At 40.4% G+C, this 15266-nt stretch overlaps 2 protein-coding genes across 5 annotated transcripts; one reads left to right on the top strand and one right to left on the bottom strand.

Annotated features, from left to right (window-relative positions):
- The first annotated feature begins 1745 nt into the window (after nucleotides 1–1745).
- On the top strand, nucleotides 1746–7084 carry LOC128741657 (RNA-binding protein 39). 4 transcript variants are annotated; one of them, XM_053837612.1, is made up of 5 exons: nucleotides 1746–2009; nucleotides 4747–4826; nucleotides 4895–5266; nucleotides 5364–5913; nucleotides 5975–7084. In XM_053837612.1, exons 1-5 carry the CDS (start codon nucleotides 1893–1895, stop codon nucleotides 6605–6607), a joined length of 1752 nt encoding a protein of 583 aa, XP_053693587.1. In that variant the 5' UTR covers nucleotides 1746–1892; the 3' UTR covers nucleotides 6608–7084. The 4 variants fall into 4 exon arrangements, 1 of the variants encoding a protein (XP_053693587.1); XR_008412226.1 differs by lacking the exons at nucleotides 5364–5913; nucleotides 5975–7084 and adding an exon at nucleotides 2206–2962 and having other exon boundaries at nucleotides 1906–2009; nucleotides 3053–4826; nucleotides 4895–4938; XR_008412225.1 differs by lacking the exons at nucleotides 1746–2009; nucleotides 5364–5913; nucleotides 5975–7084 and adding exons at nucleotides 2021–2962; nucleotides 3053–4291 and having other exon boundaries at nucleotides 4895–4916.
- A 26-nt stretch (nucleotides 7085–7110) lies between these two features.
- Nucleotides 7111–10425, bottom strand: LOC128741656 (zinc finger protein 420-like). Its single transcript, XM_053837611.1, has 3 exons — nucleotides 10233–10425; nucleotides 9436–10178; nucleotides 7111–9372 (listed from the first exon to the last, which is right to left on the bottom strand). Exons 1-3 carry the CDS (start codon nucleotides 10356–10358, stop codon nucleotides 7428–7430), a joined length of 2814 nt encoding a protein of 937 aa, XP_053693586.1. The 5' UTR covers nucleotides 10359–10425; the 3' UTR covers nucleotides 7111–7427.
- Nucleotides 10426–15266: the final 4841 nt, after the last annotated feature.

Genomic DNA, 15266 nt, shown 5'->3' on the forward strand with positions numbered 1-15266 from the left:
GAAGAAATGGACGGCGGCGCTGGCAAAAAAAGTCTGGCTGAAGGACAGCAGCAAATCTGTCTCGGAGCACGACAGGGGCCCGCTTAGGCGCGTTCGGCAGAAATCGAAGCTTTTTCTGCCAGACATTCTGCCGGATTTCTGGCCGCCGTCACCCTTGAAAACTAGCAGAAATGACACATTCGATTCGGGCAGAAATTTCGCCTTACGGTTTTTCTGCCGGATTTCTGCAATTGGTTTCGAATAAAAATCGGTTTTGTACCGATTTAGCTTTCCCTCCTTTCTTGTAGGGTAGCAGCAGTGGATTGTAGCAGCAAGAAGCGTGCAATAAACAGGTTAACAATTTAATTATACCTGCTTTGTCATGTTCCATATTATTCTCTTACCTTTTGCCTGAAACTGCAAAACTGATGAACCACTCTTCTCCTGCCTCAAAGTGTCACATTTGACATAAAGACAATCGAGCGAAAAATGAAGACCGGTTCTGTTCGATTTCTGCCAGGCATCCGACTTTTTCGTAAGCGGGGTATGCTGAATTTCTGTTACAAATTGTTACGTATTTTCCGGGAGGAGGGAGTTTTGAGCGATAATGCTACGCGTAACTTCATAAACTAAAATCACAGAGAACAGACTACCAGGTAATTGACAAAAAGTGTGTAAAAGTTTTTATGTAATCTACGAGTAATCCTTCAATAGAGCATCCCTCGAGCAGTAAGTGGCAAACGAAATCTTGATGGCGCTGCCATCGCTGCTATGTAACTCCAGCACAAAGAAATATTGATAAAGGTGCATGCATATTTTTTGATGCGTTTAGCAAACTATTTCTGGAGGGCACCATCGACAGATTTTACACAAAAAAAATCGATGTCTTCCTTCGAGCCTGTTAATCTGTTCTCTGTGTTTTTACCATCCCATCGGCAGTCAACCATGTTTTCGTCGCTAACATCTCGTGTGTGCGAAAATAAGATAGCATGTCAGCACTGTGTTTCACTCAACTGCCAGCAATCCGATTTGGGCCCGCTGTCAAATTTTGAGCCCCGGGAATGCAGTCGCTGACGTTCACTGCACCTCGATATAGAGATGTCGATGAGGTCTGGGGTGGGTTTTTACGAAGGTGCGTAGTAATCCTTGCTATCGACCTTTTCGCACGCTTAATGGCAGCTAGTGGGTACACTTTTCGAAAATGTTTATTTGCTTTTGGCAACTTCGTTCACGTACGCTTGATAATTCTACAACAACAATCAAGGGTGGAAATGTTAACTTGACGTGAATAAAGTTGCCAAAGGCTTGCTAATATTTTCCGAAAGTTGTACCCACCAGCCGCCATTACGCACACGAAAAGGTGGATTGGAAACCGCTAGGTTCGTGAATTCGTGTTCAGGTGTGGTCAAGGGGTTTCCAGTAAGGCGTATCAGTGCGTAGTAATCAGAGATTACTTTTGTAATTTGTAATCATTTTCAAATTAATTAGGTAATCAATGGTAATCAGCATAGTAATCAATGATAATCAGCATAGTAATCAATGATAATCTTAAGTAATCATGATTAATTTTTAGTAATCACAAGAGATTGATTACTGGTAATTAGTGAAGTAATCAAAAGTAACTTTTTTCAAAGGTGCGTAGTAATCATTGCTGTTGGAAACCCCTTGGGTGTGGTCCCTCGTTCGTTAGCAAGCGTTACACGTGGTTATTAATAATAACGCTTACGAAACAAAGAAGAAACTTTCCAGAACGAGCTAGTAGGTAATGTGAGCAAATTAAAATTGTTGGCTAAAAAAGTTTTGTGAGGTGTTTAGAAATATAAAAACCGTTCCAAAATATCATCATATTGTTCTTCAGTACTAACAGTCTCTCTGGCTGCTGAAGAAAATTTCATGTTTTAACGAAAATCGGCATGAAAAGTGGTTTTTCCGAGCGAGATTATCGTCATCCACAAGTTTCGGACAAGATGGCGGCATCAACGGAAGAGTTCGACGTCGAAGATCTGCTTGAGGCTCCGTACAGAAAGGAGGTGAGTGACCCATGTCGCGATGACGAAATTAACATCAGGCCAGTGGTTTATTTTTAGCAACTCTTTTTTTATTACATCGAAAGTTCTCGTTAAAAGTCTGCGAAATGTGATCAACGCAATACACCAATTACCTAAATGCGTAAACTAATGAACCGAAACAGTGTAATTAAAACATCCTCGTTTTTACATTTTGTAGACCTTCCCGTTGTATCAGTCGAGTTTGTGTGGTCAGTGCTTGTGGCGGCTAGAGAGAAAACTGACATAGTATAACAGGTATATTTAGACTGAGGAAGCAGAATGTTGGTTAAATGTAATAAGCTAAATACGTCGTTCATGATTGAATAACGATACACACCTAGGTTGAAAGAAGTGGATCGTTTTCAACCTTGATCGAAGTGATTGTTGCAAATTTGAGTCAAACATGAAATCTACGATCTGCGTGAAACTTGCAATAGTTTAAAATTATGACTTTTTCTGTTTTTCAGGCTTGAGCAAGAAATCCCAATTAGCCGCATTTGGGATAGTGCACAAAGCTCTTAATATTATTTTTTTTCCCTGGCAAAGGTAGCAACCAGATGTGCTTTGCCAAAAAAGTTTTACACTCGCCAATTAGATTCTGTACTATCCTATTCTTGATCATGTTGATGAAAAGCGAATGAAACAAATTTATAAAGGCAAGTTTCAATTGTTCTCATTCCTTTGGTCTTTCGTGTTGCTACATTATGTATTTATGGAGCAATCAAAGTCATATCCTATCTAATGTATTAAGAAAGTCGTCGTTTATTACTGACGCACAACATGCGTTTCTGCTGCACTTGTAATAATCAAGCAAATGTCTCCTTATTTGTCCAGGTGTCGCTAGTAGAAAGCTAGAGCAATAGGCACATTTGCGCTCAACAGAACAGCTTCTTTCTGAAAATGGTCGAATCAAACGGGTTTCAACAAGACTTTAGGTAATTAAGTCATATAAAGCTTTATTTGCTGCCGACGTTCGTACAAATGCTAAGTAATCATTGTTTATGGCATCTTATATTTGAATATAGATCGAAGAAGTGCTCGTCTTTTACCCCGCTGGAATCTGCCATGCAAGCGAAGCACTGGTACATAAAAGCCGAGAATGCCGAGTCTATAAACAAAGTAATGACCGACCGAAGACGCCAGCAAAGTTTTCTTGTCTAAAAAAAGCACCGATGAATGAGTTACAGTCACCGAACATAGGTCGATTCAAGCATGGTTGAGGCATCTTTCGTTTTAGATTCTTCCAAAACCGGGCTCAGGCGTCGCTGGTCATCGTTCATCGCTCGTACCCATAGAAACATATTAGCTCTCTTTGCAGGATGTCACGACAATGGTCCTTTGCTGCCTCCTAGCATTTGTCGCAACCTTGAGCGTGCGCTTGTGTAATCTCATAACGAATGCTTTTTTGGAACGTCTTTTCTAGGTCACGGCCATTCTGCAATAGATGCCGTCAACAGCATCGTCGTTGTCTTCCTCAGGGTTTATTTGTTTTTATGATTAACAACCATGCTTGAACTGGTGTAGACGGAATTGGCTCATTCTTTCGTTGTGTCTGGTTTGCCGTTTGCTTTTTGTATGGGTTCATATTTGTGCAAGATTTTTTCCTCAAAACAGTTTACCGGCAACCGTTTAACAGAATTTTATCAATGGCGGTTGGTTTCAGTCATTTGATTTGTTCTAGTAAATGTATCAACCTAACACCAAACGCCATTTGATAAATATGCAACGAGTTGTGTCTTGGTAAATGAAGACATGATTTTGCACTATGAACTATAGTCAAGCATGCTGCAAACTAAACTATACCCTTCTCCATTCCTAGAAATGAACAGTTTTCAAAGGAAATGTTTTCCCTTACAGATCGCTTGCGTTCAAAGTATTTTATGGGCATAAATCGCGCTGAAATTCTTTTCAATCGATAACTGGCTGCAACAAGGTAGAACAGAAAAGGCTCGGACAGGTGTAATCAATAAGATATAGTTAAAAATGTTAACCAACCGAGTGCATAAGCCAGACACATGATCCCTTATCTCAAGCGTATTATTTTTGCAGACAGTGCGAACTCTCTTGACGTATAAATACGCAACACACTCGATTTACCTTCACCATGCACGGTATGGGTGTGAACGTGTCCATAGCATAAACACTGCCAGGTGTTTAATGTTGTGATCGATCCGTTCCGATAGTGTTCCGAGAGTGGGTTGAGGTCCCCGAGTCATCCTGAAACGGGACCTTATACCGAACGATGACAGAACAATACAATAACGGTAAGTTAAGTCTAGGAAACAGGAAAACAAAAGCAGCGACACTGCGTAGCAAGTGGATTAAGCACTATTAATTGCAATCAGGAAGGGAATTCTCGACGCTGGATTTATTGCAGTCAGCATTGGATCGGAGCTGTTCCTTTTACCTATATGTTTAATGTTAAATAACTCGAAAACACACTATTTCAAATAAGCAGATCCCTGCCCAGCTATAGCTTTGATTAATATCTTTCGATTATTTTTCTTTTTTCTATTCTTTATTATTTTTCCTCACTCGAAATCGGTTATTTCACGTTATCGACCATGAACGGAACCTGTGACCTGTCATCAATATGCGTGCACCGAACCGGAACCAATTCTCTCTTCCTGCGAATGCTTGAAATTTTTTTATTACACAAAAATCAAATTGCGAACGTAAAAAATCGAATCTGATATGTATGTTTGTGTGTGCTCGTTAGGATGACGCATCCCCGCAGAGTAATGGGATTTCAAATGGCGAGAGAAAAGATCGTGACAGAGATCGCAAAAAGTCATCGAGGTCAGTATTGTCTGTCTTTGCGTTATATTAAAAAAGGCGTATATTAAAACTAAAACTTTCCTTTGCAGACACCATAGCCGTTCACGAGAGCGTGAACGCGATCGCGACCGCGATGGAGAAAAGCGTCGCAAGGATCGTTCCCGTTCACGAGAACGGCGCGATAAGGACAAAGATAAGGATCGCGATCGTGAACGCCGTCGCACTAGTAAGGAGCGGTCCCGTTCAAAGTCTCGCGGTCGGGATCGTTCCAGAGACCGAAAAGACAAAGAACCACGCCGCCGTGATCGGTCGAAGGACCGCGATAGAGAACATCGCGGCGATCGTGATCGTGATCGTGGTCGGGACCGTGAAAGACGTGATCGCGGGCGTGAACAGGAAGGAAATCCATCCCATATCCGGGAAAAAGATTTTCGGCGCCGCAGCCGAAGCAAAGATCACAGGTATGTATGTCCGTTCGCTCTTTCTGTGGGTTCAATGTTTGAAACTACAAATTGACAATTTATTTAATCAAATAATTTTTCTTTTATTTTTGCTCAGACGCCGCTCACGGTCGCCGAGGCCCTTCCGTCGGGGTCGTACACCACCGAATGGTATCCGCTATCGGGATGATTCACCACCGGAAGACCTTAGCGCGGAAGAACGTGATGCTCGTACCGTTTTCTGTATGCAGCTCTCACAGCGAATCCGCGCTCGTGATTTGGAGGAATTTTTCTCCAGCGTCGGCAAAGTACGGGATGTGCGGCTGATAACGTGCAACAAAACGAGACGCTTCAAAGGCATAGCGTATATTGAGTTCAAAGATCCCGAATCGGTCGCACTGGCTTTGGGATTATCCGGCCAACGACTGCTTGGTATTCCCATCTCAGTGCAACACACACAGGCAGAAAAGAATCGATTGGCAAATTCACCACCAGTGCCGCCGCCAAAGGTAACAGCAGGCCCGATGAGACTGTACGTTGGTTCGTTACATTTCAACATCACTGAAGACATGCTTCGCGGTATATTCGAGCCGTTCGGAAAAATAGACCACATTCAGCTTATAATGGATTCGGACACAGGTCGATCAAAAGGATATGGCTTCATAACAGTGAGTATCCTTTATCATTCGTCACCGATTGCTTTATCTAATATTTTACTAACCTTTCCAGTTCCACAATGCAGATGATGCCAAAAAAGCGCTTGAACAGTTGAACGGTTTTGAGTTAGCTGGACGACCGATGAAAGTGGGCAACGTAACAGAACGACTGGATGTTACTACCCATGCCTCACTCGATACGGACGAGATGGACCGCAGTGGCATTGACCTTGGAGCTACCGGCCGGTTGCAGCTTATGTTCAAACTAGCCGAGGGGGCAGGCCTCGCAGTTCCACGGGCAGCAGCGGATGCTTTGCTTGCGACAGCACCGCAACCGGCGCCTCAGCAACCGGTTCAGCAATCGCCACCGATTGCCACCCAGTGTTTCTTATTGTCGAATATGTTTGATCCAGCGACTGAGACGAATCCGAGCTGGGACGTCGAAATCCAGGACGATGTCATCGAGGAATGTAATAAACATGGTGGCGTGCTGCATGTATACGTGGATAAACAATCTCCAGCTGGAAATGTTTATGTAAAATGTCCTAGCATTGCCACGGCTGTTCTAGCGGTAAACGCTTTGCACGGTCGCTGGTTCGCCGGCCGTGTCATTGCTGCAGCGTATGTGCCACTGATCAATTATCATACATTGTTTCAAGATTCTGCTGCAGCGACAGCACTACTCAAACCTAACCGAACTAATTAAATACACTATTTTACGAATGGTTGAACGTGTGTCTGCATATATGAGCGAGCGAGTACTAATTTTAATGTGATACCAAGTCAAAGATTTTACATTTTATATTTCTGCAATGTCACGAGCGCACTAAAATGAAACTTTTTGGGTAGTTTGCTGTAGCTTCGACTGAACGCTGGTTGTGACCGGGCGTATTGGCGTGAGTCTTTTGTGTTTATAGTCGAGAAGCATAAAGTCAACACTCTTCAATAGTACGTATGTTAAGGGATCTGATATTCTAGGTTACAGCTTTTTTTCAGTTTCGAATATCAGCAAATCGATTTAGGCTATAGTTTATGCATTTCTAAACAGAAAACCGAGTGTATGTGGCATAATTGAAATAACGTTATCACAAGATAAAAAACTTAGTCTTAGGAACACCTGATACTATCAATATTGATAAAAACAGAAAAACAATAAATGGTGTAAAATGGAAGAATGTTTATTTCATTTCGATTTAACAGATTCTCCTACATGTTGCAAACTTTTTGATCTAGAATTTAGGTTTTAAACGTCCGCTCGGTTAACTCCGGCTAACGGTACAGTGCTGGTCTAACAAGCCAGTCGTCGTATGTTCGAATCTCGGCTGAGAGAGGCTGTTAGAGTCAATAGGTTCGTAGCAACTGGCCCTGCCTTTCTATTCCATGGTAGCACTGTTGATCCATGACTTGCGATACTAAAATCAGCCGATGAAATTTTGGAGGCTTTTAAATATGGATATTTCTATCTTAGAATGTAGTAGAAACATTGTCGTTTCAGCTGGATAGTTTGCTTTACGAATTGCTTATTTCTACAACACATCCTCGTGTTTCTGCATGTGAACGATCAGCTCCCGATTGCGAACGTACGCCGCCGGACAGTAGATGCATTGATGGGGTCGTTCACCGGTATGGGTGGACATTTCGTGCCGTTTTCGGTCGGTGAAGTGTGAGAATCCTCGCTCGCAGAACCTACAGGTGTACGGTTTAGCTCCCGTGTGCACACGAGTGTGCGCATTCAGCTGCTCCTGAGTGGGAAACTTTTTCGAACAATGCTTGCAGTCGAAGGGAAACTCGCTGGCATGCACGGCTCGTCTGTGGCGCTTAAGCACTCCTTTGTTCCGAAAGCTGGCTCCGCAATCCGTGCATACGTGCTTTCGCAAGCCGGAGTGCACCTCTGAGTGTGCTTTCAAACGGGGCGCTGTTCGAAATACTTTTCCACAAGCTTCGCAAGGGAATTCAGTTTGCTTGCCCAAATGGACGGTGTTTTCGTGTTCTCGGAATTTTGGCCAGCGCGTAAACGTTTGATCACAATAGCGACATCGGTATTGCTTAGTAAAGCGCGTGAAGCGGTGCCATACTAGACAGGTGGTATTTTCGAACGCTTTGTAGCATCCAGGACAGACGTTAGTTTCACTTGTCCTTTCGGATTCATTTTCTCGTCGCTTACCCGAGTGATCATTTTCACAATGTTCAAGCAGTAATGTTTCGCTGGGAAACTCTTTGGCGCATTTTGGTAGACAGCAAACAAACTTCCTATTGCGTAATTTTACATGCAGTTTTTGTTTATTCGGATCCACAGCCTTGGTTGTATTTTTACCCTGCTGTAGTTTAATAGGTGTCGAATTGTTTTCGACTTGGACTATCACATCACCTCCGTGATTCGGAGCAGTTTTCAAATGCTTGCTGATGGTAAACTGCTTGGAGAAAAGCAAGTCACAAATCTTACAATGAAACAGTTTTTTACCCGACTTTTGCGACGCTTGATGCAATAGCAGTCCTCTAATGCAATCAAAACGTCCGAAACAAATGCTGCATTGGTATTCACCGGCAACATTTGCATTTTCTGTCAGATGAATCTGACGACCATGCTGCAGCAACTCGCTGTAGGTTTCATAAAATTGTACACAACCACAACAGCGCTCCCCAGCTACCGTAATCACCTGATAGTTATCATATTCATCAATCTGGGTTATTAAATGCGTTTCTGGCATTGTTAGATGGCGATACTTTGTACCTGATCGATTGTTTGTTCTTTTGCGAGTTTGCTTTTTACTTCTGTTAGTTTTCAGTTCCAATTCAAAAAATTTCAATACATGATCGTTGTTCAATTCTCTTACCATGTTTTCATTCGACTGCGGATTGCCGCACGAGTTGAGTAAGTTCTGTTTGTGTTTTTCGCTTTTCTGTTGGTGATGGTTAAGTCCGTCAGTGCCACAAAATGCCTCGTTGCAAATAGAACATATCAACAAATCTTTACTAGTTACATAATTAATATGCTTTGACAGTTCTTTTTCGTTCGAGAAGTGCCGATAGCAAATCGGACACACAAATTCTTCGGACTGGGTAACATTTTGGGCATGCGTTTTTTGCACATGTTCAAGCAATTCTTCTCGTGTTGCACAGATAAAATCGCATCCACAGCAACGTTCACCTTTCAATTTCAGGTACTGAAATGTTAGGAATTTAACTCGTCTAACTATCTGGGACTCAGCGACGCTGCTAGGCTGAACGCCGTGATAATCAATTATGTTGGTTAGGTTTATCTTTCCTTTCGAGTTGGTTTTGTTATTAGATGGCGCACTTTCAGAGTCAATCTGATCCATCAAGGTGTCACTATCGTTTTCTTCGCTTTTTGCTTCGCTTACACTCAGTGTATCAGTATAACTTTCATTCTCACTTTCACTAAGTAGAAGTACAGCAATGTCTGAATCATATTCGCCATCGTTTAGTACTACAAAGTTATTCGTTGTTTTGCTGTATAAATAAAATATGCTTGAGTAACTATTAGTAAATTTATCGTAATTTTAAAACACTTACCAGCTAAGGTCCGTGTTTTTGCACTTCTCTAAATGGGCTTCAATCTGACGCTGTCTATTGAAATATTTTTCACAGTTCTTACAAACATAAATACGTTTTGATTTACATTCATCAACATGCCTCCTCAGTCTGCTTTCGGTTGGAAATTTGTAAAAGCATATGGGACAATAATTTTCAGTTTCCTCGATTTCGATAGAATGTGCGCTGGTGGAGTGCTCTAAAAGTTCTTGCCTGTTCACTCCAACAAAACTACATCCACAGCAACGATCCCCTTTAACTTCAACGACTGAATGATCTAGCAGATCAATGACTTGTACAATGACTTCTGCTTTTGGCATTTCAAAATGAGTGTCTCTTACAGTTCGTTGCAAGGACGACGTTTCACTAGTCTCGACAGAAAAATTATCTGTAGCATCTTCCAGGTCATGCTCTAGAATATTCGAAACTTTCAAAATTTCAGAATCGACATTATCATCCATAAATTCGTCCTCTAGGAATTCGTATAAATAACCGTCCTTGTTTTCACAACCATTTTCATCCACTATTATCTGCTCAAGTTTGATATCAGAATCTATAGCAAAAGCTTGATCAACTGACTCTTTGCCATGCTCGCTGGAAGCATCATGACATGGATATGGTCGCAGCTCAATGTCGCGGATCTTTTTCCATATTCGATGGCCTGTTTTGATTTGCTGCATACAATCTATACAAACATAATGTGATCGCCCATCATCATTCGATATCTGTAAATCGTAGTTTTGTTTCACAGAAAGAAATGTAGCATAATAATAACCTACCTTAACATCAGCGAATTCTTGCATTATTATTGATAGCGATATTTCGTCCGTCTCGGAGAAAATGTCACACATTTCTCCATATGAATCCTTCTCCAGTAAATCACAAATACGGCATAATTTTCGCATTTTTATCAAACACAGTTACTGTGTGGGCACTACACGTCGAATGAAAGATAAAATAATTTTCAAGACCATCAAGGCAGGAGGCAGAAGCATAATATTTATCAACAAAATAAACCTCCGCCGCACAGTGAAGGCTCGCGTCGCGAGTCCGAGCGTTTGACAGTTTTATGAGCATAGGTATAACACAGGGGCTTTGGGATGGTGTAAAAATGCGTTGTAATCCATAATTACCTCAATTCGTGACAGTCGTACATTACAAAAGAGCCGATTTTCTGCCAAAAAGGAGCCGGGTTCCTGATTGGCTGATCTCAAGCTTGCGGTTGTATATAGAAACAAAAATTGAACACGGAAGCATAAAAGTATTTCTATACACGAGGAGAGCACCTCAGATAGAAAATTTGTATACGGTAACTACATTATGTTATTGTAGAGTGTAAACACAGAGAACAGATTAACAGGCTCGAAGGAAGTAATCGATTTTTTGTGTGTAAAATCTGTCGGTGGCGCCCTCCAGAAATAGTTTGCCAAACGCATCAAAAAATATTCATGTACCTTTATCAATATTTCTTTGTGCTGGAGTTATATAGCAACGATAGCAGCGACATCAAGATTTAGTTTGCCACTTACTGCTCGAGAGGTGCTCTATTGAAAGATTACTTGTAGATTACATAAAAACCTTTTACATACTTTTTGTCAATTACCTGGTAGTCTGTTCTCTGTGGTGCAAACTTATCGTTTGCTCTTTTTTATCCGCAGGTTGAATCAAACTATAATGAAAGCCAATTATAATCGGATTGGAACCCAACTTTTCTTCTAGGCTCCCGTGATTCGCCGATATTGCATAACCCTTGGACCACAGACTTGAATCATAGAGGACTGGTCAATAACTCCCGTCTTACCTAATTTCCCGTTTTTTCCTCTCCACGTTTTGTTCCACCCTGAGAATACTATAAAACATCTACATTTCACTATACTACTTTTTGATTTCCTTCGTCTATTGGAAAGACTATCATTATAAAATCATAAATGTGGGGTCAATCCCGGTGTAGTGGTTAGCATTCACGCCTCTCACGTCGAGGAGCAGGCTTCAAATCCCAGCCTCGCAGAAGTCACGACTGACCCAAGCTGTTAAAGTGACTATAATAAAACAAAACAAAATCATAAAACTGAACTTAAAGTTGAACCAATTTAGACTAGAAGCATTACTTCAAATTGAACTGAAAGTTGGATTTTTTTTATTTAACTTTAATGTCATGATTGTTTGCAATAACTTGTGTATGATAAATATATATATTTTTTTATTTATTCAGAGTATTATATTGTATAGATTTAAAATGATTGATAAGTGTTATTTATTTAGTTTGTTGACATGAATTGTTTTAGAATATTGTGTTTTATTTTGTGTATTGTGTACATTTTTAAGCATTTCAACTTCAACTTAATGGAAATCAAAAGCTGATTTTAAGATTTAAAAACCTCTAATCCGATTTTCAACAAATTTTAAAAATTACGTTGTGTTTTATATATATGTCATTGAAGTTATTTTTTCCAAATGCAGACACAATTTTTTGTGCCATTGTCACCCTACTCTCCGATGTGTTTGTGGCTACATAAAATTCAAAGCTAATGGTAAAGATGTCCCTCTATTTCCGGAGCGAGTGGAAGCTTTGATATTAGGTATTTTTTCATCTCATTCACCAACTCGGTGTTCTGTACATTGAGTGAAAACGCGTCTTCATTCATTGGTGTACATACTCTGTGTTTGTTCATCATTATTCTATCTATTTCCGCTTATAGTTCGAATTATCAGGCGGTGGGGGGAGGAAAACCTAATTGAATGTAATAAGATAGTTAGTTTTCCAATGCAAATATCTATATCGGGTAGCGGAAGCTTCGCTGTGTTTTATTTGCATGCAAATATGTAGATATGTATAAGATGCCTTGTAATCATTGCTGAATGATTAGTAAACTTGTGAAGAACAGTTTGCAGTACATGATTGTCTCTTGTTATTACAAGAGATTCGTTTTATGCATACAATTATATTTCGTTTCGTAATTTTCCTAATAAGTATTAGTTTGTCTCCTGTGGAAATTATTATATATTCGTTTTCTCCAAAGTGTTAGATCATTGCACACAAAAATAACACACCTTCCATATAAGTTATCTTTGCTTTTCAAATAGTTCTGTTAATCTGTAAATGTTTGAAATGTGATTTATTTTGGTAATCGATTTATTTTATTATTCTCCATCAATCACTTACTCCCCGCATGATAGTATTCTTTCATGGCTAAAGCTAGAGAAACGCCAAAGTTAAATATTGTCCCCAAAATGGTCGATAGCTTTTGTTGACTTACTCGAGATCGTCTTCCAGAAACAACACACTGCCACTTGATAGAGGTCAGCGCATGGAAGTCCTTTTCATCACCCTGCCTGCACGGTTCAAGTCGTGTGAGAGGTTTACATACATTGCAATGATTTCAATCTTCTAACCCAGAGTTATCCGATCCATTAAAAGGGAACATTATATAGAGGTTGTGGATGTCAAGAGGAAAGGACAACCGTCACCTTCTTTTTAGTCTGGGAAATTTCGGATCCGAAGATGCTATCATATCGTCATGTATGTTTCCAATTTCGTCTAATCTATTACGTTTTTATCGCATTCAAGCATCGTTTTTTCCAGTCTGCCACCATTACGACGTACGCCGGCTGACGAAATGGTCGATAGAACCATTTATCTTATTCCGCACTCTCCGTTGTCTCCAAATATCCTAGCCGGGATTGGATAATGGCAGCTTTTTGCGTAGTATGCATACCGTCATCATCGTCGTGCACGGGAAACAATTTTTCAAATTGCTCATCGAACTGTGAGATGGCAGTTTTATTCATGTTACATCGAATTCAATTGCTTTGTCTCGTCGAGCGAAGGAAGGTTGATGATGTATTTTAATTTTAAATCAAGGATATGAAAGATTTTTGCTGTCAGCTGATGCTGTGCTGTGCTGATAGATGGTAACACAGTCTGTAAATGGGAGACCAATTTTCCGGATAATTTCACATCCTATCGAATGTATTGTTTTGATTAGCTCTGTCTATGTTGTATTTCTTAAGGAAGGCATAAATTGAATTGAACGTGTTTCAGAACATATAAAAGGTTGTTCATATATTTTTATAACAGGTTGGTAGGTTAGTTCAGTTTTTGTGTCACAGTAACAGTTTTATGTTTGTTATTAGTTAAACTAATCTTGATTTGAAGTGGCTTACAATATGAATTAATAAAATCATATGTACCGGTGACGTGTCACGAAGGATTTTTTTTTATTTTTATCACTTTAAACGCTTAACTTAATCATCATTGCTTTTAAATTTTCTTGATTGTCTGCTGCGAAAAGTTGGAGGACCAGATAAAATTACCGTCACCCCACTTTAATTTGCGTTTACCATATTAGCTGAAAAGTTGAAGTTGGAAAAGCTGACTTCATTAAAGTATTTATTAATTTATTAATTTCATACATATATGACCAGCATCAGTACCAGGTACATTTATTTACAAGTTTAAAGAATCATGGAACGAGTGGCCGTGGTTAAAGCAGGCTTGAGATTTTGGTTTAAATTTGGGTTTGGGCTTGGGGTAGGGCTAGAACTAGGGCTAGGGCTTCAATTTCAACTTGAACTTTGTTTCGACTTAGATTTAGACGTGAACATAGCCATTCTCGATTCTTTTAATTAGGCCAGCAGACTCAAATGTATAGCTTTTAAGGATGTCTTCCCAACAACGATTTCTGAGCTGGATTGCCATTGCAGGGGTCTTGCTTAGATCAAGGAGAAACAGCTAGAGGTAAGAGGTTTGACCCCTCAAAACCTCCTATTCATTACGCCCATGACACACACGACTGTTTGTTGGTAGATACTTGCGGAAGTGTTTATGTGAAAATCTTGTACCTTATGACTATTTAAATTGAATGTTCCTCTTTTCGGTAAAATGTTTTTTTTTTGGTATAGCGTTTTTACCAGTATCAGCAGCAAATCAAGCTGACATGCACAGCAGCTGAGCAAATTAAGAGTGTTTCAAATGCCTATACCATAGTTATATGCCTATAAAGTTGCTACATTGCTAAGATGACGAGATTGAAAAACTCCACACCAGACAATAAGCGATCTGACGGTCGTTATTTAGACCATAATTTATGGCAGCAAACATTTTCATGATCTCATTTGCAAAACAAGCATGAGCCTCAGCATCAGTAGACGACGCGTGAAATTTCCCGGGATAATGACTGAAGCAGAGCTCTTCTGGTTGAAAAGCTCCATTAGTTTACTTCACGAGTGGTCCATTGAGCCCTTTTCTGAAAAGCACTGGAACGGAATCGCCTTTACTGAGTGAATGAAATTCCTTTGCAACAATTGCTAGAGGGTGCAAATCAGATATGTGAACAACTTTTGCAATGTACAATGCTTTAACGTGGAGAACGTGCCGCTTGACTCATAGTATGAGGTACTGATACTACCTGACACAGAGGCAGCTCACTGAGGACTACTATGCGTAATAGTCGTAAATGGTACGAATTCAACATTCAGCTACAAGACACTGGAATGTTTATCCAACGACCGAGTAGGAAAATGAAGGCGAGATGTCTTTTTCTGCTGCAGTTCATCATTTTCGAGTCTGTAACTAACTATTGCTGGCAGAAACAGATGGCTTATCGGTTCGGTAGCAGTGAATGCCACTCTATGTGGAATGTATAGTCCATGCTCGCACCGTCTATCTGTCGGTTGCGTTGTTGAGTTTTCCCCTGGCGAATGACTACTGTGTAGAACTGCTAGCAAGGCACTATGTGCCGATAATAACAGAATCAATTACACGGCCAACTCGGTGTACGAGTTGGGATTTTTTTCTCTCCCAGTCTGGATCT

The sequence above is a fragment of the Sabethes cyaneus genome, chromosome 3, assembly GCF_943734655.1.
Source record: "Sabethes cyaneus chromosome 3, idSabCyanKW18_F2, whole genome shotgun sequence".
NCBI lineage: Eukaryota > Metazoa > Arthropoda > Insecta > Diptera > Culicidae > Sabethes > Sabethes cyaneus.